General features: G+C 47.9%; 2 protein-coding genes and 1 long non-coding RNA gene across 7 annotated transcripts; 2 read left to right on the plus strand and 1 right to left on the minus strand.

Moving 5' to 3' along the window:
* Positions 1-820: 820 nt before the first annotated feature.
* Positions 821-24,404, minus strand: TADA1 (transcriptional adaptor 1). 4 transcript variants are annotated; one of them, XR_010474294.1, is made up of 9 exons: positions 17,815-24,403; positions 17,504-17,595; positions 16,348-16,413; positions 10,347-10,444; positions 6,070-6,282; positions 4,804-5,013; positions 3,732-3,883; positions 2,579-2,741; positions 821-1,610 (listed from the first exon to the last, which is right to left on the minus strand). XR_010474294.1 is itself a non-coding variant. In XM_005498841.4 (8 exons), exons 1-8 carry the CDS (start codon positions 18,156-18,158, stop codon positions 1,458-1,460), a joined length of 1,278 nt encoding a protein of 425 aa, XP_005498898.2. In that variant the 5' UTR covers positions 18,159-18,204; the 3' UTR covers positions 821-1,457. The 4 variants fall into 4 exon arrangements, 2 of the variants coding, with proteins under 2 accessions (XP_005498898.2, XP_064928298.1); XM_005498841.4 differs by lacking the exon at positions 6,070-6,282 and having other exon boundaries at positions 17,815-18,204; XR_010474295.1 differs by lacking the exons at positions 6,070-6,282; positions 10,347-10,444 and having other exon boundaries at positions 17,815-24,404.
* Positions 9,961-13,382, plus strand: LOC110362675 (uncharacterized). Its single transcript, XR_002420234.2, has 2 exons — positions 9,961-10,545; positions 13,185-13,382. It is a non-coding gene; the product is annotated as an uncharacterized LOC110362675 (long non-coding RNA).
* PRDX6 (peroxiredoxin 6) lies at positions 18,082-26,173 on the plus strand. Of its 2 annotated transcripts, none has more exon segments than NM_001282840.1 (5): positions 18,082-18,185; positions 19,810-19,966; positions 24,442-24,588; positions 25,157-25,303; positions 26,042-26,173. In NM_001282840.1, coding segments are annotated over 5 exon segments (675 nt in total). In that variant the 5' UTR covers positions 18,082-18,093.
* Positions 26,174-27,493: the final 1,320 nt, after the last annotated feature.

Below are 27,493 nucleotides of genomic sequence, written 5' to 3' on the forward strand. Positions count from 1 at the left end.
GCAGCACTTCCACAGGGGGATGCAGGGAAGCCAGGAACACAGAGGCAGCTCCACAGCCCCTTGCTACAACTCTGGCCCAACACGAACAGTCATGGGGGTCAGGAAAAGCAGCTATAAAAACGATAACTGGGAGGAAACACTGGGAACCTGAACCTTGGGGGTGCACAAGAGCAGGAAACAGCACAGGAAAGGAGAAAGACAACGGCTCTCCTATCCAAATACTTTCCAAACAGGGGAAGACTAGAAAGGAGGCAAACCATGAGCTTTGCCTTCCACATTCCCCTTGAGGAAGCCGTTTCATTTCTGCTGTCTGGAGGCACAATAAGCCAAGTCACCCTTTAGCAGTACCTCCATAGGTGTGGTTAAAACCAGGCAATATAGTAATTAAGATATTTTAATAGAATTTGCATGTTATAATAAGCCTCTTCCCATCAACATCTGAGGAGCACACAGCTGACTCAGGAAAAAAGCAGAGTCCCTGAATCACAGCAGGTGGCATTTCCCCTTTTACACAGTGATCTGCACCACTCCCCTCAGGGAGAGGTGGGGCTGCATATTTTTATGATAAAATAACACGAGATATCTTGTTTGTGCTGCAAATCCAAGGGGTCTGCAACACTAAGACAGTGAATTGGTATTCAGGAGCTGTTGTCCCACCTCAGGAACAATCAAGCTGCCTGCTGGGATGGGCAGCTGTATGTGACACGCTGTACTCACAGGCACACAGGTCACCTCTTGTTGTAGGTCCAACATCTCCTAGGACATCTGATCACAAATACTACAAGACAGGTGAGTCAAGGACTAGGCTGATAGGAAAAAGTTACTCACAACCCTGATTTTATTGCATACTTTGGTAACTGGTGAGAGATTCCTATGACAGTGCAGACCATGTTTGTGATGCAAAACAGTTCAGAAGACAGGCTAAAAATGACCTTTCCCTTTTGTGCCATATTTTCCTCACACTTTCTAATCAGAAGTTCCCCTTGTAGAAGAGGAACATTGTCAGCTTAGAGAATTGCCCATCTTCACAAGAGCCCTCCCTGTTTCCAGTTAAATGAGCAAAAGCTGGACAAGGCCCTGGAGACAGCTTAGAAGGGGAAACTACCTGAGATGGGAGGGCAAGGAGGCAGATTCCCCATGCTCACAAAACACAAATACACCTTATTTAAAACCAACTCTTTCCACCCTCACATTTATTTTTCCTAAAAAACAGTCTTTGCAAACAAATGTTATGTTTCTCCTTTCCAATTCAGTGGGATTGCTGCACGTACTCCATGGTACATGGCTCTGGGGAAGCAGAGAAAGCGTACCACAACTCAGTCATGTTTCCATAGGAAAAGTTGACTCACAAGTTGCATTATCTTTGAAATGCTGACATAGGTTTGTAAGAAGTATCTGAATGTCAAGTCCAAGGAGCAGCACCATGGCCACCTAAGGCCTGGCACGGCTGCCCAGCTCTAGCAGAGCAGAAGTCCCTCCTTTGCCGCCAGGCGCTGGCGATGGATTTGATCCTGCTGCAGCTCCTCGTGGTTTGGGTGCCAGAGTTTCATGACAATTCTCTCAATGTTTAGAGCGTAGACAGTATGCGCAGGAATAACTTCTTTGTGCACCTGGAGATACATGTTAGAAAAACAGTTTCATGCTTTTATGCACATTTCCCCATACGACCTATGGAAGAACCTCCCTTTGCTACACGATGAGCAGAGTGCCAGCCCTGCTGAGTAGGGACGCAGGCTGTCGCACACGAGCAGAGATGCAGCCTGCGGAACTGCCATGCTGCCAGCACAGACCTGTTATGGTGTTTTCTAAGGGAGTGGTACGGTAAGGAAATCATAATTTTGCTCTTTCGTCAACGAACAACAATTTCTCATTAAAAAAAAAATTAGAAACAACAATTCCATCTGATTAAATGCAAGAAAATGCTTGATTACAGCTCTTAAAATGAGTGGTTTGCCTCCACAGCCTTGAGACCAAATCCCAAGGCCTGTTCACAACAGCAGAGATTGAGGGGAAACTTCTCACAGATGATTTTAGACATTCAAAGTAGTCTGAATGTCCCCAGAGCTGCCCGAGAGGGAGGAAACAACAGGCATATTCCTCCAGACTACCTCAGACACCTCCCCAGGGCTGGGGCCAACCCACCGCAGCAGCCTCCATGCCAGGACCAGGTATTCCTCTAAGTACCCAGGTGGAACATTAGAGTAAGAAGAGACATGCCAGGCAAGTCATTTTGCAGCATCTCTGTCAAAATCTCAGTCTAGCTCAATTCTGATACTATCACTGCAGTCTTGCTACAGAGGAAGTGTTCACCCTTCTTACGTAGCTGTAAGAATAGACAGGGATTTCTTCATTAATTCTCTAACCAAGGGGAGCAGAACACATATTTAATTAGGACCTGACTGTATGTTAACCGTTACCCAATAGTGGGAACAAGTCAAAACCAAAGAATGCCAAATATGAGAGGGAAAGATTGTAGGAGGAGAAATCAAATCCCCCTCCATGCATGCAAACTAAATCCGAGACTGGCAGCTGGTACCCATGGGAGCACTGCCTGTGACACATTGGCATAACAGCTTACCTGTAACGCCTCAAAAAGGTCGTACATGTTCACTGGCGGGAGGGACGCTGGTAAGGTGTCCCCAGAGCACGCCAGGAGCAGAGCTGCCTGCTGCTCAGCGTCATCGGGCGGGGGCTGGGGAGCGAGGCTCTGACCCGCAGAAGGTGTCGCACAGGTCGGAGGGCTGCAGACAGAGCAGGCAGCAAAATTGTCCATCAGGAAAACACCACCAGCTTTGGGAGTCACACTGCAGGGGCTTGGCCCCAGGGTTTGCTTTTCTGTATCAGTTTTCTTAACCTTCATGTACATAAAATTATTTAAGTTGTAATTAAAATATCTTTAAAATTCCACTAATAAAAATAGTGCAAAGTGACCCTCAGCACATTTCAAACCTGCTGAAGTTTCAAAGTTGCTGAATTGGGCAACTTTTGTTATTTACAGCAAATATTTTCTACCCAGCATAAATATTAAGATACCCACAACATTAAACTGAAAGGCATTGGCCAGAAGGCAGAGCTGTTTGGAATTGATTGCATTTGTAGTGCTATAATCAAATCTTAAACGCCCACAACCTCCTCTCAGCTGCTAGAGGCTGCCACAGACATACACGACCGCTAGACGTACAGCACAAGCTGTTTTGACATTCAGGTTTTGGAAAACGAAGCAACCTTGAAGCTCTGCTAACTGGAAATGCATGCCAAGGAGCCATAAATGCATCTGGTTGCAGGAAATGACAGGGTGGCAGCGTCTTGCACGTCCTCAGCGACATTCCACTCCTATGGCACAACAGCGGTGCCCCCACAAGGGCAGAGCTCTGCCGCCCAGAGGCAGCTTCCCCAAGAGCAACAGAACTGCCATGTCACTCACTACAGCTTTCAAAAAGCAATAATTACTATAGATATTCAGAGGGCCAAGGTTCACCTTCATAAATCGACAGACAAGCACAGGCAAAGAAAAAAGACCTGACGCTGTCCGAAACTCCACTGCTGAAAACCCCCCCATTCTCCCTCCCTGATTAGCTACACAGGCCTCTGTACCGGTAATTTCTTAGTGTGTGAAAGCTAAACGTTATTATTAACAGATTCTACTACCTAAAAAGAGAAATTGAACCACGGAGTAAGTCTGGGACCAGCAAACTGCATTTGAAACTGGCAACGTGCTGAGAGCTTCTTACCACTCAATTAAATTGTTGTAAGCAACAACACTGTTCTTCAGGTACGGCTGAGGGTTAATGTTGCTGCCGAAGGCGTACTTGAAATGGCCATCTCTCAGACGATAGGCTTTCCGCCTGGATATCACAGATGTCAGAATATCTTTAAGATGGTTCTGCAATGAAAAACAATCTTATTCGACAAGCTGATTTATTCACCCTACCAAGCCACAGCTATGAGAAGTGCCTCACCAACTGGCCACACAGAAGCAGTACTGCCATGACCACAAGGACCTAAGCACACAAGGGAACCAAGATCTGGACAAGCTGCAGTATATTTGCAATATCTGATACAATTGGATAAAAAAAACATGGCACCGTGCGAGCACTATGTGTGTTAGCCCCTGAACTGTACTTTAATAATATGCGATGTGCTGCTTCAAATGTCAAAGAGGTTTCTTAAACAGTAGGAAATTCCCAACCCTCGATCTCTCTGATAAAAAGAGATTTCACAATTGGCACTATATGTTACACTTGTACTGAAATACTGGCCCTAAAACTACAGTGAAAAAACACTCGCTCTTTTTCAGATCCGTTCAGTTGCCTGGAAAGTGCTGGAGAAGCAACTGTCTGAAAAAAAACAAGCAGACAACTGCTTAATTTGGCCTCGCTCCCAGATGGGGAACTCAGGTTGGCCTCCTGACTCCAGGAATCCATCCACAAATCAACACTCCAAGCAACAGCTACATCATTCCTGGGATACGTCAGGTAACGCACCACTGATGGCCAAAACCAGACAGCAGGAACTTCACCTGAAGGTATCACCTGATTCTGTCACTTCCATGCCAGATACTTGCACCTATAATAATTATTTTTTTATAGAACTGTTTAAACTGGAGCTCCCATTCTATGCCTGCTTTTAAGTGACAGGAACAGCATTTTCCAAAACAGCTACTTAAGCATGCCTAGAGTTCTTCATATACAAGTACTTCAAAATTAACACTTGCAGGCAGAAATCCTAGACTTTACATCACACACACACAGCCTTTTGCTGGTGGCACAATGGGAAAACCACTGCTGCCTAGCCCAGTCTCACCTCCACAGCATAAACAACTGCGGTCACTGCCTCCTCCGTCACGTTGTCCAGCCCGTGCTCATAAGCGGTTACGATCATCCTTCCTTCTAACTGGCCCCGTGTGGGAAGCATCATGGTATGAGAACACAGCTTCAAGTCATCATCCTCCTGGGGATCCTTTGCCACAAACTGCTGGGCTCCAGAGAGAGGATTTTGAGGCTGGAACCGGTGCTGTTGTGAACACAACATTAGAGCGTAAGAGGATAAATACTCAGTCAGACCCTTTGGTTCATCTAGCCAAACACCCCTTCTCCAGTCTGAAAACAAAAAGCTATAAAAATGTTATCACAGTAGGACAAGCAGAGCGATATTCCTCCCCAGGATACTCTCCCAATCCTCAACCTGAGCCTGTGTTGGTGTCCTGTTATTAAACAGCCCATGAACTTGTCCAGCAGCACCCAGACCACCCGAACTTTGGGTATACACAACACCCCGCAGCAAGAAATTCTAGAGTGTCACAACAAACCACATGAAGTCACCTCTTCTGGTTTGGTCTGTACTTCCCACCTGCTGGCTTAATTTGATTCTCCTGTAAGTCCCGAACGTGACCATTGTCCCATTTATCCCTGTTCATACTACCCAGACCAATTATGATTTTATATTTTGTCATTTCTTATACAGAACTGTTTTACTTACCGGACAGTTTCTACCAAGATTAAAACCCACAATTCTAAGCTTATGTGATTCTTACTTTAAAGCTTTAAACACAACAACTTAGCCAAATTCCAGTTCTGAATTTCATACTCTAGTCCTGCCATGTACTTTGAATACTCTAAGCAGAGCTGTGTTACTGAGGACCCACTGATTCTGAGATGGATTATGGCTATTTTTCAGAACCAACTTGGTTATTTAGGAAAAAAAAAAAGTCAAAACAAAACATCACAGAAACTTCATACCAGAAGGTGGCAACCCTCATTTCCCCGGTCCCATGTATTCAGCACAACTTCCTTGATCTGCTCCTGTCTCAAGCTCTAAGTGCTTGTGGTGGCTCCCGGGAAGTCTCGGTCTCCAGATAAAGGAGTGGGGGGAAAGCAGATAGGAATGATCGATCCTCTGGCCCAGACATGTGTGTGTTTGGCCCAGCCCCAGCCCACAAAAGAACAACCTGGCCCCGGCTCATCAAATGCTCCCACAACTCCTGTCCCTCAGCTCTACAAGCCACAAATCTGGTGGCTCTAGAATGAAGATTGCCACCAGGCTCTATAGGGCATCAAGACAAACACATACCTCACATATAAACAATTAATATACAGCCAAGCAGATTTCTCACATCTTGGTTTCAGAAGAGGAAGGGCGGGGGGTGCTTTATTCAAAGGACAGTGTGGCATTTAACTCAAAGTGAAAAACCAATCCACCCACTAGTGATGTGAAAGCAGGTTTCCCTCCCGGTAGTTCTGAAGATTTACGCTTTCATTACAGGAAAGCTACATGCCTGTATGCCTGGAAAAAAAAAAAAGACCTTCAAAATGTAAGTCACTCTTAGGAGGAATGTGGTTTGGGAGAGCAGAAGCCAACTGGAATGAGCCCATGGTCATTCACAGCTGTTATTCTGACCAAAGAGAGAAACATCAGGAAATATTAAGGTACTTCAGGTTCACACTACTCCAGCATTCCACAAGTAATGGACAAGCCCATTAACCATAACACACACTTCATACGGTACTTAATACCAAACAATCCAGGAACACATGTGAAAACACACACTAGAAATGTGGTGTAACATAAGGCTATCGGAGGAAACCAAATTCCAAGACTTCCAGTACATCATGACTTGCTTCTCCAACTCTCCTCCACTTGCTACTGAAATGTTACTCTGCTTCACACATGAGCAGGGATGCTTAACAAAAACAAAGGGAGGACTGTTAGGGACCAGACTGCCTTAGCTTACGGAATTATCAGGTATACTGCTCTTGTAGAACTTGCTTAGAGACTGCTTATATAGAATTTGCTTAGCGTAAGTAAGTTTTCTTAGCATAACATCTGCAAGCTGTAAACCTTTTTGCTTCTCGCTTTGTTAAGTAAAAAAAGGAATCTGCATCCTTGGAGGTAAGTAAAGGAACACAACAGTGTCTAACAGAAGAATGTTTTGGCTATTACCACAGAACTTATTTCCTCCAGCTGCAGGTACAAAATAGCAACTGAAGGTCAGAACTTAACAGCCCACCTGACAAAAATGAAGAACTGAGGGACTCCAGACTCTAATTTTGTAATTGCGCTGGAGTGGCACACACGGTGAGGCCTTGCATTTCAGGGGGCTATAATCGTCCAAAGTTTTTCCACTGAGGGTCCCTCTTCAGGAGGCACCCAGCTTGAGCTGCTCTATATGCTGTACCTTGCAAATAAAATACTTTACAAGAATTTCTGGAATCTATGCCTGAGTCTCTGCTGCAGGAAGCCTCGGGAAAAGAAGCTTCCTTAACATACAGTATGGTTTTAAAATAAAAAACCAGACTGCCATCAGAATGCAGGTTGCAGCTGTGAACACTACAAAATATTTCAGCAGTTTCTATACACAAGCCTTCAGCTGGACTCACGTCCCTTTGAAACGCTAGTCACTGGAGCACATACACATTACAATCCTCAGAAGCGTGGTACGCTCTTGGGCTGAGCCAAGCCAACTTCTCGCAGTGTCAGAGGGGCGGGTTTCACACCCCACCTTTATCGTCTATCCCTTTATCATCTATCCCACCTTTATCACCTATCCCCAGCCACACGGCTGCTCCTTCTCCCTTTGCGCTGGCTTTGGCCCTCATCCAGCCTCACGGAATGCTGATCCAGCTGAATAAATGAGCAAGAAAAACTCAGGGTTTGGAGTCTGTTTTGCTTGGTTAGTTGTCTGCCTTGTCAGAGAACTGAGCCAGATCATGATGTGTTCAGACAAGTGATACATCTGGCTCAGTAAGAGACAAACACTGTCCCTTTCAACAAACTAGTACTCCAGTTTGAACCATCTTATCAACCCCCCACCATGGAAGACACTGTCCCATCCGATCCTCTTTCACACCAGCCCCCCTGCCACCAGTCTGGCAGCAGAGACAACCGCAGAACAGCCATGAAACAGTACCAGGTAACTGCACGAAGCGTTCACTGCAAAATTAACCAGATCTTGTGCTGTTCTCTGCCATATACCTGTTCTGAAACAACTCTCTCAAAACATTCCACCCAAGGAACATCTTGCTTCTAGCACTCTGGATTGTAGAGCTCCACAGAGTGGATTATACAATCACAGAATTCTGCCTGACTGCTCACACAAATAGTAAATTGCTTTTGTTTCAAGAATAAAGCAAATGTGTGACCAAGATATAACTGAGAATGTGAAAGGCGAATGAGACTATGAAAAGCCTGTCAGAGCATTATTATAGAATCACAGAATGTCCTGAGGTAGAAGGGACCCACAAGGATCAGAGTCCAATTCCTTATATAACTCTATCATATATGCATGTAGCTGCACAGCCTTTTTCCAGCCCATAATTACAGGGGATGTCTTCTCCCAAGGATAAAGCAGGTTGTCATCTACTCCAATAACAGAAATATTATTTGAAAAGACATCCTTCTTTTCTGAGCAGAGACATTCCGTCTGGGTTGCATACTCATTTCAAAACACGCACTGGCACCCGTCACTAACCTTCTGTCCGGAAGCTGTGCCCCATCATTATTAGATGTAGCTCTCAACTCATCTCATGAATCTCAAGAGATTAATACTATTTTTCACATTACAAACCTTACAAACAAAAGCCAAGGGAAATAATTAAAAACTTGGTCCCCAAATAAAAGCTCCATTCCCAAATATGTTTGAACAAGTCATCACACCCATTTTGCACTAAATCTTAGACACGGACTACCAAGAAAGGCTGGAAATTACTCATCAAGCTTACAGAGATTAGTCCTAGAAAACTTCAAAGACACTGCAATATTGCAGTGCCCACAGAGTTAAAGTTAGGCCTTGCTGATTCCTGGAATATAAGCTTTTACAACTCTGAATTTCAGTGTTCTTCCACGGATTCTGTGGCACCTAACAAGGCCAGGTCACACTGCAGCACTTCCTCCCCAAAGGTTTCCATGAAAAAGGAAGCAGCTATTATTAGATTGGTGCAAAAGGAATTGTGGGTTTGGACTATGAATTTTACATCATTATAACTAGGCTCAAAAACATCTTTTTTAATCAAAATAGGAACCATTACAATCAACACATTTTTGCCAATGAGAAATAAGTTTGTTTATTCCTGTAGCATAAAAATCTGTGCTTTAGGATTCAATGAACTCTTGCAAAGCATTTTCCTGCATGCTGCTGGTTGTGGAAGTGCTTTCCCTGCAAAAAGCTGTTGAGATGCTTGAAGAAGCAGAACTCAGTTGGAGAGACGTCAGGTGAACGTGGTGGATGAGGCAAATCTTCATAGCCCAATTCGTTCCATTTTAGAAGTGTTAGTTGTGCAACATGTGGTCAGACATTGTTGTGGAGAAGAATTGGGCCCTTTCTGCTGACTGATGCCAGCTGCGGTTGTTGCAGTTTTTGGTGCATCTCACCGATTTGCTGAGCATCCTTCTCAGCTGTAGCAGTTTCTCTGGGATTCAGAAAGCTGGAGTGGGTCAGACCGGCAGCAGACCACCAAACAGTGGCCGTGACTTTTTTTTTTTGGTGCAAGCTTGGCTTTGGGAAGTGCTTTGGAGGTTCTTCTTGGTCCAGTCACTGGTTGTTGTATAAAATCCACTTTTCGTCATACATCACAATCCGATCAAGAAATGGTTTTTGTTGCATAGAATAAGATTACACTTCAAAACTATGATTTTTCTTTATTTTCAGTCAGCTCATGAGGCACCCACTTCTTGAGGTTTTTCACTGTTCCAATTTGCTTCAAATGCCGAATGACCATAGAACAGCAGACGTCAAGTTCTTTGGTGACTTCTCATGTAGCTGTGAGAGGATCAGCTTCGATGATTGCTCTCCACTGGTTATTGTCATGTTCCAATGGCCGGCTGCTAAACTCCTCATCTTCAAGGCTCTCGTCTCCTTTGCAAAACTTCTTGAACCACTGCACTGTAGGTTCAGTAGCAGTTCCTGGGCCAAATGTGTTGTTGATGTTGTGAATTGTCTCTGCTGCTTTACAACCTATTTTGAACTCTAATAAGAAAATTGCTCAAATTTGCTTCTAGTTAACATAATTTCCATAGTCTAAAATAAACTGCAAGTAATAAGTCATTAGCCAAAAAACAAAGCAAGAAAAGCACAGTAAAACGATGCATAACATAACCACATTTAAGAATGTATTCCAGTATCAGATGACAAATTTCAACAATGCAACGACTGCAATTCCTTTTGCACCAACCTAATACTAACCTCCAGCTCCTGCCCCAATCCAGAACTCAAAACAAATATGACATATGTCATCGCACGTGTTGGACTTCCATCATCCCTGGTACTAACAAAACCGACATGCCGTGCAGAGCTCTTTCACCCCCACGCAGAGATGTCAGACAGCCATGACCATTTAACTGTGGACACTTACATCAAACTTTTGTCGAACTGAAGAAATCTTTTTCTTTCCTTTGGGTTTTCCAGGTTTAGTTGCAGAGCCACCTGGCCATGGCAGAGACCCAGCACCTTCTACAAATTGAAAAGAAAAAAACCACACTTGATAAGTGTTGCTTTTTTAGGGCCAGGATGAGGCCATCCACACAGGAAAACCCTTAACCTTTGGCCCCCAGGTAAGCCTTACCCCAAAACCAAAAGTCGTTGCCCAAGGGAGAATGCTTTTGGCAGCCCTTCCCTGCCTTTGTCAGCCCAGCTCACCCATGACTACTAGAAATTTCTGTCTGTACACCACACAAATCCCATGGTGGAAGAAGAGAGGTGAGCACAGCCCCCAAGGAAAGCCAGAAGGAAGGAACAAGCTCTTTGCTGCATCAGGAACAGGACAAGTGCTTGCCCAGAGGGAAATTCTCCTGGATCAGGTCAGACACTAACCAGCAGGATCAAGCAGCCTGACTCATGACAGCTGCCTTTACAGCTCCCCATCAGCTTAACCAAGCTTTGTCTCAGACCCAAAAAAAAAAAAAAAAAATTACTGTGCAGTACCAATAAATAAATAAATATGTTTGGCCACACTGCCTTGAGGAAGCTGCTCAGAAGTCATTTGACAGCTACATTTACATCAGGCCAAACCCCACCCTGACAATCCCACAGCTCCGGGCAAGGACAGATTTCCTGCTGATGGGTTTACAGGGTCTGTGCACAATTCCCTCACTGGGGCTTAAGAACACGTCGCACTGTATGCACATGCGCTTGCTGACAGTGCACAGGAAGCCCAAGCCCAAAGCTGGACAGCCCTCTTGTGGGTACAGAGGCAGCCTCCACTTTGCGTTCACCGGTATCCTCTTCCCTTGGTGTTGCACAGCCACCGAGCACCCGTTTTCCTCCAGAGCAGAGCATGCCTGTGCTGGGTCCCTGCCAATCCTGGGGAGCTGGGACAACTCTGCTCTAAGGGTGTTCCAGTCACCTCCAAGGTGCTTGCCAGCCACATAACGGTGTCTCAGACACTCCCTGGCCACACCTGAGCCAGCATTTGCCACTTCCTCAGTCACATACAAGACAAGAGGTGACAGCAGCCATCCCACAGCTCACCATCCACCACGCACTGACAACCAACTGGTTCAGGTTCTCTCCTGTTACTGCAGCCTGCCATGGCTCAACACCAGCTGCACACCAGCCTGCATGCTTACCTTGGGCTCTGCAACTGTGTTTAATTTGCTGTAATCAGGAATTCATAAACACAGTTATACTACAGCCCTGTTTGTAAGGAATGAGGCTGGTTCCAAGTCCTTGGCTATGTGGAGCTGCCCACACTTGTGGCTGGAGCACAAGTACAGCATCCTCTGCCATGAAAAACTAACAAACAAACAAAAACACCACACACACCAAATAAACCAACAAATTTCTAAAACATGACTTTAGGAATCAGGCTAAACCAGAGGACCCATGTGAAGTTTTTGAGTGGTCAGCTTCTAAGAAGGGGTTAGAAAAAGAACCCACAACAACCTACACAGAGAGATAGTGTATTCTCCTATAAAAAAGTTTACTAGAAAGTTTAGCTACATCCTAATAGTGGGGTGAAAAGCACCGTGGACAGTTGTCTCAAGGACCACTCTTGCCCTTCAAAGTCTCAAGACTTACATGTTAAGATCTAACAAAATAATGCTACTTCTCTCGCAAGATGTTTTGCTCTTTACAGATGAGTCCTTTTTTCCTCCTCTTCTGCTCCACAGTGGTTCAGACCTCTTCTAGGAAGAGGGGGATTAGGGGTGTTAAGGACAGACGCAGAAACTACCTGGCCCATTTTAAAGCTTCCAATAAAAGCACATCTCTCTAGCTCGCAATGTCACCCCATCCCAGGCCCTTCCTCCGTGTCACAAATCTCATATGGCTCCTTCACAGCCTCACTTACAAAAGTACCCTCAGCTGACCGAGTGACCGGGAGGCAGACAGAGAGAACATGTAACAGATGGAGATGAAAAAAGCAAACACCATCCTTTCATCTGACAATGTATTACAGATTAATAGGTTACAGCAGAGTATGAATTTTAAAAATGCCTTGTTTTTTTAAAAAAATAACACAGTAACTTTTAAAGCCTAAAAAATTAGTTGCCATTTAGTTTGACAGTAGACCATGAAAGATGCAACTTAATTCAATCTCAGCCTGCTCATTTCACAGAAACTTACCCAGACTTCGCCTTGAACATGGCCAAGGTGAGATACTATCTCCCATTCCCCGTTTGAATGAGCCCAGAGCAGAATTTTTTTCGCTCCTTTTCCAGATTTTTGTATTACCAAGCCTGACCTGCACTAGATGAAGAAAGCAAAACTTCCCTCTAGTATTCTAAGGAAACCAGTACTTGCCTTCCTGGCCACAAATAATGAGGCTGGGTTGGCTTGGGCATAGCGCTTCAGAGATATTAACAATTTTTATTTAATCTCACTAGCAAGAGAATTAGATGTTAACAAGCCACAGCAATAGCTGCTGATATGCCTTCAGAAATGAGCAACAGGTAAGAATGTTTTTCTAAGGGGACACCAGACAGCCCAGACAGCGCATGTCAGGTTTTCCTGATGTGCTGCCCCAGCACCACACAGCAGGAAGGACAAAGATAAAGTCACATCAGAAAAAAAAAAAAAAAAAAAAAAAACAACCAGCCAGGCTTAGAAAACATGCATTTTCCCACCCTTTTTTATTTGATCTTCAGCATTTTTCTTATCTTCTTACAGGGATAAGGGTTTAGTCAAATACATTGTGATGACCCTTCTCTGTCAACAACTCACACTGCTATCTTCTTTTTTTTCCCCCTCCCAGCTCTCAGGAGAGAAGTGCAACAACAGGAGCAAGCTGAGCCCATCTCACAGTCAGCAGCCCTTCAAGCAAAGTCCTTGGGCAACCCTGATATAATAAAATTCTCCTGCTATCCCAGCAAGAGTTCGAATTTGCTGACCCATCTCTTAGTTGGCTCCAGACTACTAGTAATTAAATTAAATCCTTATATCACTAACTCAAGTGCTTGCAATTGTCTCAGCTTTATTGGTAGCGTTTAACTAAGGAGGGAGGTAACAGTTCAAATGAACTATGTATTAACCCAAGAAATCTCATTAGCTTGATTGCTTGCAATCCTCCAACAAGCAAGATAAGCTCAGTGAGCAAGTCCATGCAAGGTTAAGAAAGGCTTCAAACTGAAGTTCCTCTTGATGGAATTTTTTGGGGGAAGAAACACCCCAGACATAAAAATTTGGAAAAGCACTTCTGAAAATATTAATAAAAAGAGAATATCAAAAGAAAAAGTTTTCTTGTAACAGGAAGTGTGCCACACCACCCAGGCAGGTATAGCCAACCTAAAATCACTATTAAAGCGCTCACAGCTTCTCAGCTGTTACAGCTGGGTGCCACTAGAGTATTTATGGGTGTTCTTACAGATACATCTACCAGCAGGAACATCACCCATTGCTATAAAGGGCAGAGAAGCCAGATTTAGAATTACTGAGGATCCTGCTGTGCCCTCAGCAGGAGCTCGGCAGGAATTAAAGCAAATGGTCATTCATCACATCAGAATAGGTATGAACCTTCCTCCCTCTCCACAGGTCCTAAATATCCCATCCCACACAGGCTGTTGAACTGGGTTTGAAGTTTGTGTGACCAACAGCCTAAGCAGATGGGAGGTGGAATGGAAAGCCTTCTCAAAAAAGGTAATGGGTTTGTTTGCAAGGTTCAACGTATCTTACAATCACTCCTTAAAATTATCTTCCCCAAGGTTTCCTATTCCAAATTCCATTACACCAAGTACACTTGTAACACTGACCGCACCATTTTTATAAAACACAAACTGGCATTTTGAAGGTGGTTCTTTCTGCCTTGCCTGGCTCACATAAAGGTGGAAAGCACACACCTCAATTACCCTTGCAATGGCATGCCAAGTGCATCAAGCACATTTCCTTAAAATTACTTGTTTCCATGAATCATGAAGTAAATACCTTCTACTCAAAAGACAGTAGTGGAGACAAAAGCTTGTCTGCTTTTCATTCTTACATGGGAGGAAGGAAAAAAAAAGAAAAAAAAAAAAAGAAGGAAGACAACAACAAAAAAACCAGCAGGCCAGCAGGTATCAGAGTGGCATCTAGGGGGAGTATTACACTGGTACTGCACTTCCCTGGTTTTGCACATAGACAGCAGACTTGCAAGTACCAGTCAGCGGCCCATAAAGACGTGTCTCAGTACAGATTAGCTACAAAATTCCCAGGAGACCCTGTACTGATCTGAGGAGAGCAAAACAGAAACTCTTCAAGGGAGTAGTGGTACATGCTGTTAACTGCAGAGCGCTAAACTTTCAGAACACACGTATAGGTAAACTGATTTTTTTTTTTCAAGCTGGCTTACGCACCTCTGTGGACACAGCCAACAAGAGCCTGCCTGAAAGCACTGGGGTGACCAGCTGGCACCGCATTACGTGCCACCACCGATCTGCTGAAACACTACAAAGAAGGGTTCTTCAGGAGCTCTTAGAGTCCAACAGGACAAGAGGAAAAGTCGTTAGGGACTTGAAATTAAAAAGGTTAGGCAGGAAACAAGCAGCATCTGGAAGATAACTGTGGAGCACCACACTGCTCTGTGCTGGGGCTCGTACTTTTAACATATTCCTGGAAAAAGCGGGTACTGGAAAGCTAGCAGAGTTTGCCACGGAAGATGAAGCCTGACTAGAGGGCTGCAGAAAAGTTGCACAAAACTAAGTGACCAGATAAAGAGACAAACTCAAGAGAGTTACGCACAGTGTGGTGCACACAGGAATAAACCACCCCAAAATTAGTCACACAGCAACAGGCTCTAACCCAACCGCTACCACTCAGAAACAAGACTACAACCCCTGCTTCATCCCTGACATCAGCCCAGTGCCCAGATCAGAGAACACAGGCACTCTCTCCCTCCCCTTCCTAATTTACACTCAGCTACTTCAAGTAATACTCACAAGGGAATTGCTGCTCTTGTGCTTCTTTATAGTCCAGCTGTAAGTACTCCAAGTCAAATGCAAAAAGCAGCAAGATTTAGACAAGCCTGCTGAATTACATGAGCGCAGACCACTAAAGAGGACAAGTCTAAGACTCAAAAGGTGTTTGGAAAGTTCAAGAGCAAACAAAGCAAGTTTGCAGGTGGTGGAGGTTAGTAGCTAATTAGCACAGCTGGTATAGTTAAGGACCAGCCATGATGCAAAAAGCTGTGGGCAATCCATAAATTTTGCATTTTTTTTCCTTCTTCCAGCTACATCAGGTATTCTCTCAACACAAAAAAAAAAACTAATCTCATGTCTCAGCCCATCAGAGCTATAATAATTTTCCCTCCCTTACTACACAGCAGTTTCATATCTTGAACTGCAGTTCAATTGTCCTATTAGACCTCTGGATTCAGAGTTCTTTTCAGGACCAAACAAAACATATCTTGCAAGCCTGACTGCAGCCATTCTAGACGCTTACAAAGTTAAAATGTTAACTATCTGCAGAAGGGTGGGTTAATTGGCTCTTGCTGAACCACGACTCACTCTAAGCATTCAAAGTAAGCATTTTTTTATCAGACACATACTCAATCAGTCAGGAAAATCCAGCTCCCCAAAATTATATCGCCAGCAAAGAAGAACAAAAAGCATTACCAAGTTCATAAGAGAGGAAGCGTAAGCAAAGCAGATCAAAGCAGCATTTCCCTTTACATTTCTGCTCACAGCACATATCCAATCCAGAAATCAAACCTGCTTATCAAGCACAGCAATTCAGCCTCAGCCTCTAATAAAGCACACGCAGCTTGTTCATAGAAGCATCTCTGCTGAAATCAGCTGGATCGCTGCTTTCCTACCATTTTGCCCGAGTAGCACAAAGGACACAAACATTAAAGCTGAGAAAACTGGAGTGCTTTGTACAAAACCCAAAGATACACACAACAAAGCTTTGCTACCCAATTGTTTTTAATGAAGCTTCTCGGGACTCACCTGGTGCAGAAACCAAGATCTGGCATCGGGTCAGAATAGCCAGGAGAAAATCATTGTGCGAGTGGACTGCGTAAAAAAAAGGCAGTTCATTAGCAACATGCCAGTGCCCAGGGGCACCCCCCAAAGCAATCCTTGAAGTAGCTCACTACACCCTTCCACAGCTGTGTTTTCCCTGCATGCTTGGCTACACAGGCACAACTTTCCATTTAAGTTTTTTTTTGTTGTTGTTGTTTTTTGGTTGGTTTTTTTTTTTTTTTTGAGAGTTTTCTTCTACTGAGCCCACTACCATCCTAACAAAAAAAAATACAACACATGGCACAGAAATAGGTTGGGTCATCCTCAGTGGGCTACACACACAAATCATACAGCACACAACGTGAAGCATCTGGTGTATTCAGGCAGCAAGAGGATCAGCTGTCCCTCCTGCTACACAGCCCTTTAGTAGTGGGGGACTTCTGGCTGTGCTAGAAAAGAACAGTAAGAACCAGCCTCAGAAGGTGAATTTAAGTCAAACCACTTCTAGAAAAAAATGCAGCTGCCTTACAGAAGGGTTACTGAAACAGAGTAACTACACTTTAGAAAGAGTGAAGATAAACTTCATGAGTAGAGTCAGAGGAGTGGAGGATCCTCTTTGCCCTTTGAACCTGAGCACTGACAAACTCACCGCAGGGATCACAAGGAAGCTCACCCTTCAGCTGTCTGATCTGCCACCCCCAAAGACCAAGAGGGGGATTTGCCTGCTGCAAAATCACCTCAGTGAATTCAGGGGTTTCCTGCCTCCAATTCAGCCACAACATCAGTTCAGTCCCAAACAAAGGGAGAGCACAGTACAGAAGGGACTGGGTCTCTGTGGTGATGTAACAAAGTGGTTTTTGGTTGCGGGACAACTTATCTTACTTTTTTTTTTTAAGCCATATTTACACAAGGCCAAATTGCCTTTAAGTGCTGGGGCCAAAAAGGTATTTTCCCCTGCAAGCCAGGGCACATCCCACCTTTATAACTCCACTGCTATCGGAGCCCTGGCCGTTCTTATTTCCCTCACGGCAACTTCCCTGTTCAGGAAGCAACACGCAGCAGGAGGAGCTCACCCCGGCCTGACAGGAGCAACGGCAGCATTAGAGACGGCAAGAAAACAAACACGAGGTGGCTTTATTACCATTGTCTTGCGTGAGGAGCCTACGTGCCTCCAGGTCAAACTCCTCCTTACTGATCTTTTGCTTGAACCAGAGCTTCAGGTTGGCCCAGTACCTAGGGGAGAGTGGGCAAGGTGCAGACACCACTCGAAACGCGTTGTTCCTAACCCCCCACAAAGGGGCCCGGGGCCAGGCCAGCGCCGCGGCTTCCACACAGACACGGTACCAACGGGCGGCCCTGAGCAGGCCGCGGGAAGGCGAGCAAAGCCCGCAGCACCCAGGCCCGGCCCCACAGCCCCCCCGCGGCCCGGCCTCGCCCCACCGCCACACTCACTGCTTCACGTTCTCGCCCAGCGCCTCGCTCAGGCTCTTCTTGGCCGCCTCCAGCTCGCTCACGTACGTCGCCATCACCGGAGAGCGGGGCCGCGGCAGGACCGCCCACCTCCCTCTCTCTCCCCCACGTCGCAAAGCGTCGCTAAGCGCGACAGCGGCCGTAAAGGGAGGCGGCGACCGCCCGTCACGTGTCCGTCCGGGTGGCCCCACCGCCCCGGTAGCCTCGCGCAGGCGCAGAGGCGGTGCCGGCAGCGAGCGCAGCGCAGCCGGAGTTGCAGCCATGCCGGGCCTGCTGCTGGGCGACGAGGCGCCCAACTTCGAGGCGGAGACCACGCAGGGCCGCATCCGCTTCCACGACTTCCTGGGAGACTCGTGAGCACCGGGAGGGGGTGGGGGGCAGCGGGACCGGAGACAGCTCCGCACCCCGGGATGGTCACCGGCCCCTCCACGGCGCCGGGGAATCGGGGCAGCGGGTGGCCCTACGAGGGTAGCCACCGGGCAGCCTCGCGGGGCACAGTCCCCGGTTGCCCCACTGGCCGGCGGGCCGAGCCGCGGTTTCCCGGGGAGCGATGCGCAGCCTGGCCCGCGGAGTGGGCAGAGCCGCCGGTCCCGTCCTTCCCCCGTCCGGGCTGCACGGGGGAGAAGAGCCGCTCCCAAAACGGCAGAGCCCGGGAAGGGCAAAGCTGGGCTTGGCTGAGCCGCGCTTAACCCAGGCCAGTGCCGGAGAACAGCTCGTTTGTCACATACGTGCTGTGTGAGCCCGGGCGTGCGGAGCCGTGTAACGGAGCCGCGGCGAAGGGCTCCGGTCCCGTGTGAGCCCCGGCGGGGGAAGGGGGGCTCCTCACGCCCCGTCCCCCTCAGCCCGGTGGCCCGTGTCCGGCGGCGACACCACCTGCCCGGATTGCTGCCGGCCTGAACCGGCGTTTGACTCTGCTCCTTGGGAGACCGGGGAAAAAAGAAAAGAAAAAAGCTCTGCTTTTCCATTTTACTTGCTGCCTTTTTATTCCAGCGTAAAGGCACTTGTAGCACCAGCAGCCAGGTGGCTGCCCTTTCACGTCACGGCGGGCTATGGCAATCGTGGGGCTCGGGCAGAGCTGCCTCGCTTGATCCCTCCAGCTCCGTTCCCAAATCTTTCAGGCAGCGCTTTCCCTGGCTGCTGTGTCCTGCAGCTGTATTCACTGGGGCCCAGGGGAAGAGCGATGCAGTAAGCCCTGTGAGCACTGAGCTGGAAAATGGTGCGACGAGCCCCTGGCAGGGAATTTTAAGTGCTTTCTCTGTGCGCCCCTTGCCTTAGCTGTAAAGTGCGGTGACTTGTGCTTTCCCGATCGAAAGACTGCAGGATCCACAGATGGGAAGCAGTGGGCAAAAGTGAGGTGGCAGTACTCATGTAACTGTAGCCATAATGTGATGTTAACTTCTGGCCTCCCCTGTTAGCTGATTAATTCTTATTTTTGTCATGAAGTACATTCAGCAGCTCACAGCAGCAGTTGGTTTAAGGTTTACTCCTATACCATCCTTCTAAGCAGCATGATAGACATGGGTGTTTCTCCTCACGGTGATCGATGAGGCATGCAGGATGGTGAATAGCCTCGTAAATCAGTAACGATCTCTGCAGTAACTTGTCCAGCAGGTCAGCATCTACGTGCCCTCACACACATGGTCTCTGGGGTACAGAGTGTACACGTGACTTCCCCAAACTTCCTCACACGGTGTCCAGCTCCACATCAGGAAGGGTGGGCTATGCCAGTGTTCCCTGGGGATCCTGGAGGGGAAGCAAAGCGCGGGCAGGTTCTCAGAGCACGATGAACAGGGCTCGTCTCCTGAAGGTTTCTAGCAATGAGGAAGAAAGAGTTCCCGGGGCAGGATTTCCATTTGGCAGAGAGATGAGCTGTTCCCACACTAGTCTCTGTGTAGTGCTATCCATACAGCTTTTAATCCGCGGTACAAACTGGAACAATGTCTGGCCCTAACACCATCTCCTGCTCTCATCTCTCAGATGGGGCATCCTCTTCTCTCACCCGAGGGACTTCACGCCCGTCTGCACCACTGAGCTTGGCCGGGCGGCAAAGCTGGCACCCGAGTTCAGGAAGCGCAACGTGAAGATGATCGCCCTTTCCATTGACAGTGTCCAAGACCACCTCTCCTGGAGCAAGGTATGGGGCGTGCGGGGGTGCAAGGGGAGCTTGAGCTGCTGCCAGGCTCTGGAAGCCAGAGGAAAAGCCCAGACAGGACAGAGCACGGGCTTGGCACTACGTATCTGCTGAGGGTAATGTCGCAAGACATGTGGATCTCTAAGCGTATAGGACAGGAGGTGCTAAAATGCAGAGCAGGAACAGGAACGTCTGCTCCAGCTTCTAGAAGTGCTCCAGAAAGTCCAGGGTGCTCTATGCACTGACGCTTTGAAACAAGGAAAACAGTATTACTGCTCTCCCACCAATATCTGAAAGGTAAAATGTATGTGAAAGTGGTGCCAAAAGCTCAGAGGAAGGCAGTCTGTCCACAGACCCTCAAAAAGTTCTGTAATAAACCAGGAAAATAAAATAAATAAAACATTCAAAGAAATAATAAAAAGAAAGAAATAACATAAAACAAGGAGGGAGGCACCAGAAGTGAACAGCTTGGCTTCAAATGGTGCAATTCATGCCCAGGCAGGGAAGAGAAACCAGAGAACAAACAGGGGCATGTTAAACATAAAACCACAAATAGGAGCATGTTAAATATAAAACCATCATGAGGGAGTATAAAACAAATGGGAATGAAATAGCTTGCTGAAGGAACATCAAAGGAACTAATGAAAAACTCCAAATGCTGCCTCAGCAATGGTTTGCTGCCAGGGAGTATGACTGCAGGGCTCACTGCGAGTAGGGGTGTAAGACAAGCATTTCAGACGGTTAAGGCCAGAATGTAGAAATCCCTAAGTGAATTAACTGCCTCTTTCTTTGCTCTTAAAATTGGGAATGTTCTAACACATTTTCCAGGGGTGATGCATTCAATAAGAGGTAGTAAAGGTGAGAAATTTCCACATACAAATATTGTTGCATGTCTTTAGAAATTATCTAATTGCCTTATTTCTTAAATTTACCTTCATACCTGAGTGGTGCATGTCCAATGTCCCACCAAGCCTGGAAAAAACAGTGTACAAATCACATACCAGTTAATGAAGTTTCTGCGCTGGTCAAACTGGCTGAAACCACCAGCCAAATTAGCAGAAAACATCCTATTAAATGTACTTGAAAGTTTGGGTTTTGTTTTTGTAAGGGAATCTCATCTCCTGGCTGGCTAAAGCACTTTGTAGAACTATGTGGTGTTGCTGGCTTTTAATTTCCAAGAGGCTTTTCCAAGACATCAGCTTTGTGCAGGGCAGGATCTTCTGCAGGGAGAAAGGAGGAAGCAATAGGTTGTGTCAAGGGAGAGAAGCGCTGAGCTCCCTTGAGGTTCTTGCAGGGATGCGTGGAGTGCAGTGTGCTCGGGTGATCTGGAAAAGAGATGAGCAATGAGCTGACTCTGCTGATGCTGGAAATTATTCAGCACAGCCTCTGGTAAAACCAGGGGAAGTTGCAGAATATCCTTATGACGCTGACTGAGGAGCATGTTTGGAAAACCTTCCAGAACAAGCTTGGAGAAAGGCAGAGAGCAGTGGTCCAAGCTGCACTGAGCTTTCTGTCAGGTTGGGAGAGGCCTCAGAGACAGTGGTGTGGAAATGTCAGCTCAGCATCTGTCAAAAAGAAAACTGTAAAAGCCCTCCAGACCAAAAGATCCTCTTAGTGAGGACAAATCTATAGCAGACTGGTGTCTTCCATGCAGCCTGTGTTTGAAATAGCCCATCTTGCAGACTACAAGGGAACAAGACAAGGTGCAGAGGGGGAACAAAACTGCCTGCAGATCTAGGCAGGTTTGCTTCAGTGCAAAACCAACCGAGGTTCTTTAGCCTGGAAACAGGAGGATGTGTCAGGCTGCAACACCATGAGCAGTGCGGTGATCATGGAGGAGCAATGAACACAGTGCGTGTACATCATAGAAGGTGTAAGAGAGGACAGGGATGTGACTTCTCTGCTCTCAGACATTGCCCGTACAGTATCCTTTTCCTTTGTCCTTGACAAAGCAGAGAAGAACTTCAGAGAGCCAAAGAGCTGAACTAAGAAGGCAGGTGTTAAGGTCTGCTGCAAGTCTGAGACCAGGGGCAGCGCCCAAAGGTTCTCCTGCCCAGCCATATGGAAAAAGCTTAACATAGCTACCAAGCCTTGGCAGACGCTGTCTGTCTCTGGACAAAAGCTGTCTGCATTAAATGCTAGATTGGGATCTAGAAACTGCAATTTCCTTCACTAAATCTTAACTTGGAGAAAAGTCCTAGGAGTAAGCAAAACTTGGGGCAGGCAGACCTGTCTGTGCAACATTCCTTTACATACCTGTGCTTTCTCTTTGGATGAAGCTCCTGGCAGTAGTGAGGATGAAGTTTTTTATCTGGAGCACAGCCTGGGCAGGAGGAATGGCTGAAATCCTGCATGAAACAACAAAGAAATGTCTACTCACTCCACTGCCAAACTTCTGTGGGCAGATGTGACCTGGAAAGGTGGGACCGGAGTGTAGCCAGTAATTCTCATGTCACTTTGCTCAGCTCTGCTTTCCCAGCCAAAGATTTCACTGCTGTTCTGAGCTGTCCCCAGACAAGACTTGGAGGCTTGCTCCAGGACTCAGGACAAGCCTGTCCACAGACCCTCAGAAAGTTCTGTGGATTGATCCCCCTCTCCTGCCTCCCCAGGCTGCACCCTGCCTCTCCAAGGGCTGGCAAAATGCATGAGCTTCAAAAGCAGGGTTGACTGGCATGTGCTGTGCGTGGCTGAGGAGGTTTCACTGCTCTCTCTGGCCGTGGATGTTTTGCCTTGGTGAGTCAGGGGGTGAATAAATCACTCCAGCGATGTCTGGTTTCAGCTTAGACTGTGGAGAGAAAAATAGCTCATAGGGAAGTGAGTGAGTCTTAGGTGTCTTATTGCAAAGTAGGGCAGGGTTTGTGAGGCTGTTCTGTACAAAGATCCCTGGGTCATTAAATTACATGCATTTTGGGATTAGTTACAATCTGTAGGATTCAGATATTGTTTCTCAGAAGCTCTTTTCATCCTCCAGCCCCGACTCTGCAGAAAGCCAGGGGTGTGTCACTGTGTGACCTTCATCCACAGCCTCCTGTGACTCTGTGGGGCATTCGGAGGCATTTTGCCTGGGCCAGCCTCTCTGGCTCTGCTTTCCTTCCCTATTCTGCTTTGACAAGGCAGGTCTGCAGGAGAACAGAACAGATTCCCTCCTTCCAAGACAGTCCTGACCACAACCCAGCTGTGATAAACAGCCCTTTTTGCAGGGCAGTGCTGACTCAGGAAGCCCTGAGTAGAAGGCAAGAAAAGAGAAAAGCTGGAAAGCATCTTGCCACATGCTCATCACTTGACCTGCTTGAAACGTCCTGAGCACCTAGGGTAGGGTGACAGTGCCTTGTGTCACCACCATCAGCCTAGGAGGGCTGAGGAGCGGTGCAGGACCTGCCCACTCTGAGCATCAGTGGGCAGTGCCAAGGGGCAGCATTTCCAGCCCTTTCCTCTGAGCAGGACACAGCCTGTTCCCTGCGTTCAAAGCCTGGGAAAGGCGAAAAGACTTGTACATTCAGTTATCAGCTCAGCTGATAATACACCACAGTGCTGCGTGGGAGGCTTGCATCAGCACTGGAGTCAGTTTTGTACCCTTGTAGAATAAAGAGGGTGGAAGGAACAGGCAGCTCTGTTCTGGGGCAGAAACCTTGGATTAAACTTGCTTTAAAGCTGGCGGCTGCTCTGTTTGTGCTGCCTTGAGCAGGTTTCTCCCAGCCCTGCTGTGGCTCAGCATCACCCACATGGGTGGTATCACAAACCACAAGGATAGCGTGAATGTCCTGGCCAAGTCCAGACCAGATTCAGAGACGCTCAAAATACCTTTTCCCTGTGAAGCAGGTCAAGTTTGGACTAGCACAGGGAGCAGCCTCATAAACCATGGTCGCAAGGGAGAGCCTGCACAGCTGGGGAAGAGGATGGTTTTCTGTCCCAGCTGTGGTTCAGAAAGGAGCATGTGGTGTCCCAGCACCTGCATTTAGACTTTCACACTGTTTTCAAAAGCCTTTAGTTAAGTAATTTAGGAGTGACTTGCTCAGGTTGGAGGAGGAGCACCTCCGTTCTCAGGGAAAGGTGAGTAAATCTCCCTGTGTCACCAGCACAGGCAGGACCTCCCTCTTTCTCCATACCCACTACTTGGGTAAAGCAGCTGGTCCATGGAGAGTTCCAGAGGTGAGCAACAGAGTGTTAGCATAGACAGCCTAACAACTCGCCTCTGAGAACAAGGCAGAGCCTGGCCTGGCACACAGGTTTCTGGTTTGTCACCTGGTTTCTGGAAGCAGGGAAACTTCATGGAAGGCCATGAGCCCCTGGCTTTGCTGTCCCAGCCTGACACCTTGGGGCCCAGCAAGTCACAAGCTTCTGCAGAGCAGCTGCTAAACATGTTTCTGCATGGCCTCACTGCAGGAGTTTGCTCCACACATGTAAAGCCTGTGTGGAGGTCTCCTGGGGTGGTACCCACAACAGGGGGGCTGAGCATGCCTATGGTTTTGTCTCTGCAGGACATCAACGCATACAATGGAGAACAACCCAAGGAGGAACTTCCCTTCCCCATCATTGCTGATGCCAACCGGGAGCTTGCTGTCAAGCTGGGCATGCTGGACCCAGATGAACAGGACAAGGATGGGATGCCCCTGACGGCTCGTGTGGTAAGTACCTGGCCCTGGAGAACCCCTGCACAGCGGACTTCTCCGCGGTAGGTATCACCTGCTCTCCTGTGCTGTGTCTGTGGGGTTGGGCTTGAAGATGGAGACAGCTTACTTGGATAGATCTGACAATCTTCAGGAGCTGGCTTGACTTCCTTGGGCTAGATCCATGGGTTGTGCTGCAGGAAGAGGCTGTCAGCGCTGGCCTGCTGGCGTAGCTCCATCTTGCTTTTTCCACTAACTCATGCTGGTTGTGCCTGTCCTAACACAGAGGGGACAAAAGTGCTTGAGCCGCTGGACTTTCCCTCTCCCCTCCTGTGCTTGCATTAGAAGGGCTCAGGTTAAGGGGAGGAAACATTTCAAGTAGCAAAACAAGCTGTCATTAGAAACAGGAGCTCCCACCATTTTACCTGTGCCTTCTTGTTTCTCTCAGAGATTCCCACCATGGCATCTCCTGTGTCCCAACACCTGCAGCCAAGGAGGCCACCTCCCAGGAGAGGGAGGAGCAGCAGGGCTGAGCAGGTAGACAAATATCTTCTGCCCAGCCCTGACCCTGTCTCCCTGTGCTCAGGTGTTCATTTTTGGCCCAGATAAGAAGCTGAAACTCTCCATCCTGTACCCAGCCACCACTGGGAGAAACTTTGATGAGATCCTGAGAGTGGTGGACTCCCTGCAGCTGACAGCATACAAGAAGGTCGCTACCCCTGTGGACTGGAAGGTGAGGAGAGGAGCAAATCTCACAGCCAGGCGCTGAAAACATACATTGAAACATCAACCAGCCTCCCTTGGAGGGGGACCCACAGGGTGAGGAAGGGTGCTGAGGTCCTGAGGTCTGAGTTAGATCCCAGCCCAGGCCCCATGGCTGTTGCAGTCTGGAGTCAGCCATAGGAACCTCTCTTCTCTCCCTCCCCTTGGCCCCTGGCGCCAGCAGCTGCTGGGCTTGGCCCTGCTGGCTATGAGTACTTGAGCTCTGGGCCAAGGCAGGTCTTGCCCTTGTTGTCTGTTAAGGAAGGGCATTACCAGGTGTCAGCATGCCAAACCCCACTCAAAGCCAGCAAAGCAGCAAGTGTGGGGCACCCCTCCCAGGGATGGCTTGCTGCTCCGCTGCCTTTGGCCCAAAAGGGCCAGTATGGGCACAGCCCAGCTTTGCCCAGCACACATACAGTCAAGCGCTTCCTTTGTGGAAAACCACTAGCTGAAGTTGCTTAGTTGTGGCCATCCCTGTTCAGTAGCATTATTAAAAACTCCCCAGAACTCTCTCCATCACTCACACCTCCTGTCGTAGCTCCTGCTCTGTCTTAACTGCCAGTTCTAGGCAGAGCTGCAGGGTACCTGCCTGGGGTACTGGGGCCAAGTGGTGACAGGGAGGGAGAGTCACGTGCCAGCCAGGACGTGCCACCTGCATCCAAGCCTGCCAGCTCCTCTGCTGTTCTAATGGTTCCCATTTTCTCCCCAGCCTGGTGACAGTGTCATGGTCGCACCCACCTTACCTGATGAGGAAGCCAAGAAGCTCTTTCCCAAAGGAGTCTTCACGAAGGACCTCCCATCAGGCAAGAAGTACCTGCGTTACACCCCGCAGCCAGAGTGAGCCTGCCCTGGGGAGCTGTGGGTCGTTCGGCGTCAGGAGCCTTTTCCCGTGCCCAGCTCCTGCCTCTGACACCGCGCGATCAGCAGCCCAATACTGTTACACGCACTGATCGTGCATTGCAATACTAAACCAGTCCTCCCCGTCACCCTCATCCCCTCAAAACTAAAACCCGGGGTGTTTTCTTGCCTTCAATCAGCCTCACAAAGAAGAGGTTAGCAGAGCAGTGGGAGCTCCGGGCCTCGAGCTGTGGAGTTTCTCTTGTTCGGTACTGACTGAGCTTTTCCCATAGGCATGTTGAGAAGCGTGGTATCAGCAGCCAGGCCCCGAGAGGTGTCCTGCTGGGCTTACATGCCTCCCGTCAGGGAGTTTTGGGGGTTCCACACTGCTGCGTGCCTGTCGGAGCAGCCATCACTAACGCATTAACACCTTTGCCTGGTCCCACGCGTAGGGGAGGAACTGCAGAGCCCAGTGTCTCACTTCTTACTGCTTTCTCATCTCTTGCTGGAAGTTGTTTTCAGGTTTTATGGATGAGGGAATAGAGCAAATAAACTGATCTTCAGTACAACCTGCAGTAGCCCTCGTCTGCCTTTGCTGGCATCCCCAGCATGATTTACTTTGCTCCCTCGGCCGTGCCGCTGGGACGCGTGCCCATGCTCATGGGTGGCTGCCAGCGGCACACAGTGCCCTTGGTTTTGCTCTGTAAATAAGGCACTTTGGAAGTGCAGGTTGCCTCGGGGCACATTGTTTCAGACAAGGCAGCAGGGCCAAGGGCAGCTCTGCTGCTTTTGCTTTGTGGCAGAGCCTCAGTGGGGGGAAGGAGGAGATGTCAGCTCAGGGAACATACCATTAGCTGTGGGGAGGGGGGTCCTACCCTGCTGCCCACAGCAGGAGCAGATACAGTCCAAGCCACGCAAACTCCTCCCTGCTCTCCCACAGCTACACCTCAGGTATCTGTCAGGAAATGAGCAATGTTTTAATATAATGCTAAGAAAGAAACCTGCTCACCAAACAGCTCAGAGGCTGTCTGCCAGTATCTCTCAGTGCCCAGCACAATCAGCAACACACAAAATGAGCAGCTGTAAAAGAAATTGGCTGTCTCAGGGCACAAATGTCCCCCACAGCAAGCAGGATCTAGAAGGGCTGATGCTCACGGTAAGCTGGATGCAATGAGCAGCCTGCAGGGCCTGATCCTGGGGCAGCACCTGTCCGTCAGTCCTTGGACAATGTCCCAAGCCGCTGGCTGCTCCCAGTGCCCATTGCTGTCCTTCTTCACCAGCCAGGCCACCTTGCTGATCACATCCTTCCCCAAACAGCTGTATT

Source organism: Columba livia, chromosome 8, assembly GCF_036013475.1.
Source record: "Columba livia isolate bColLiv1 breed racing homer chromosome 8, bColLiv1.pat.W.v2, whole genome shotgun sequence".
Taxonomy (NCBI): Eukaryota; Metazoa; Chordata; class Aves; order Columbiformes; family Columbidae; genus Columba; species Columba livia.

Coding starts and splice junctions, on each gene's coding strand:
- TADA1 (XM_005498841.4), bottom strand. CDS start 18,158: ATGCGGCCCTGCGTGGTCTCCGCCTCGAAGTTGGGCGCCTCGTCGCCC. Junction 16,414..17,503: donor GCTCCTCACGCAAGACAATG/GTAATAAAGCCA, acceptor TTTTTTACGCAG/TCCACTCGCACAATGATTTT. Junction 5,014..10,346: donor CAGTTCGACAAAAGTTTGAT/GTAAGTGTCCAC, acceptor TGTTCACAACAG/CACCGGTTCCAGCCTCAAAA.
- PRDX6 (XM_065070806.1), top strand. Junction 24,589..25,156: donor TGCCCCTGACGGCTCGTGTG/GTAAGTACCTGG, acceptor CCCTGTGCTCAG/GTGTTCATTTTTGGCCCAGA. Junction 25,304..26,041: donor CTACCCCTGTGGACTGGAAG/GTGAGGAGAGGA, acceptor TTTTCTCCCCAG/CCTGGTGACAGTGTCATGGT.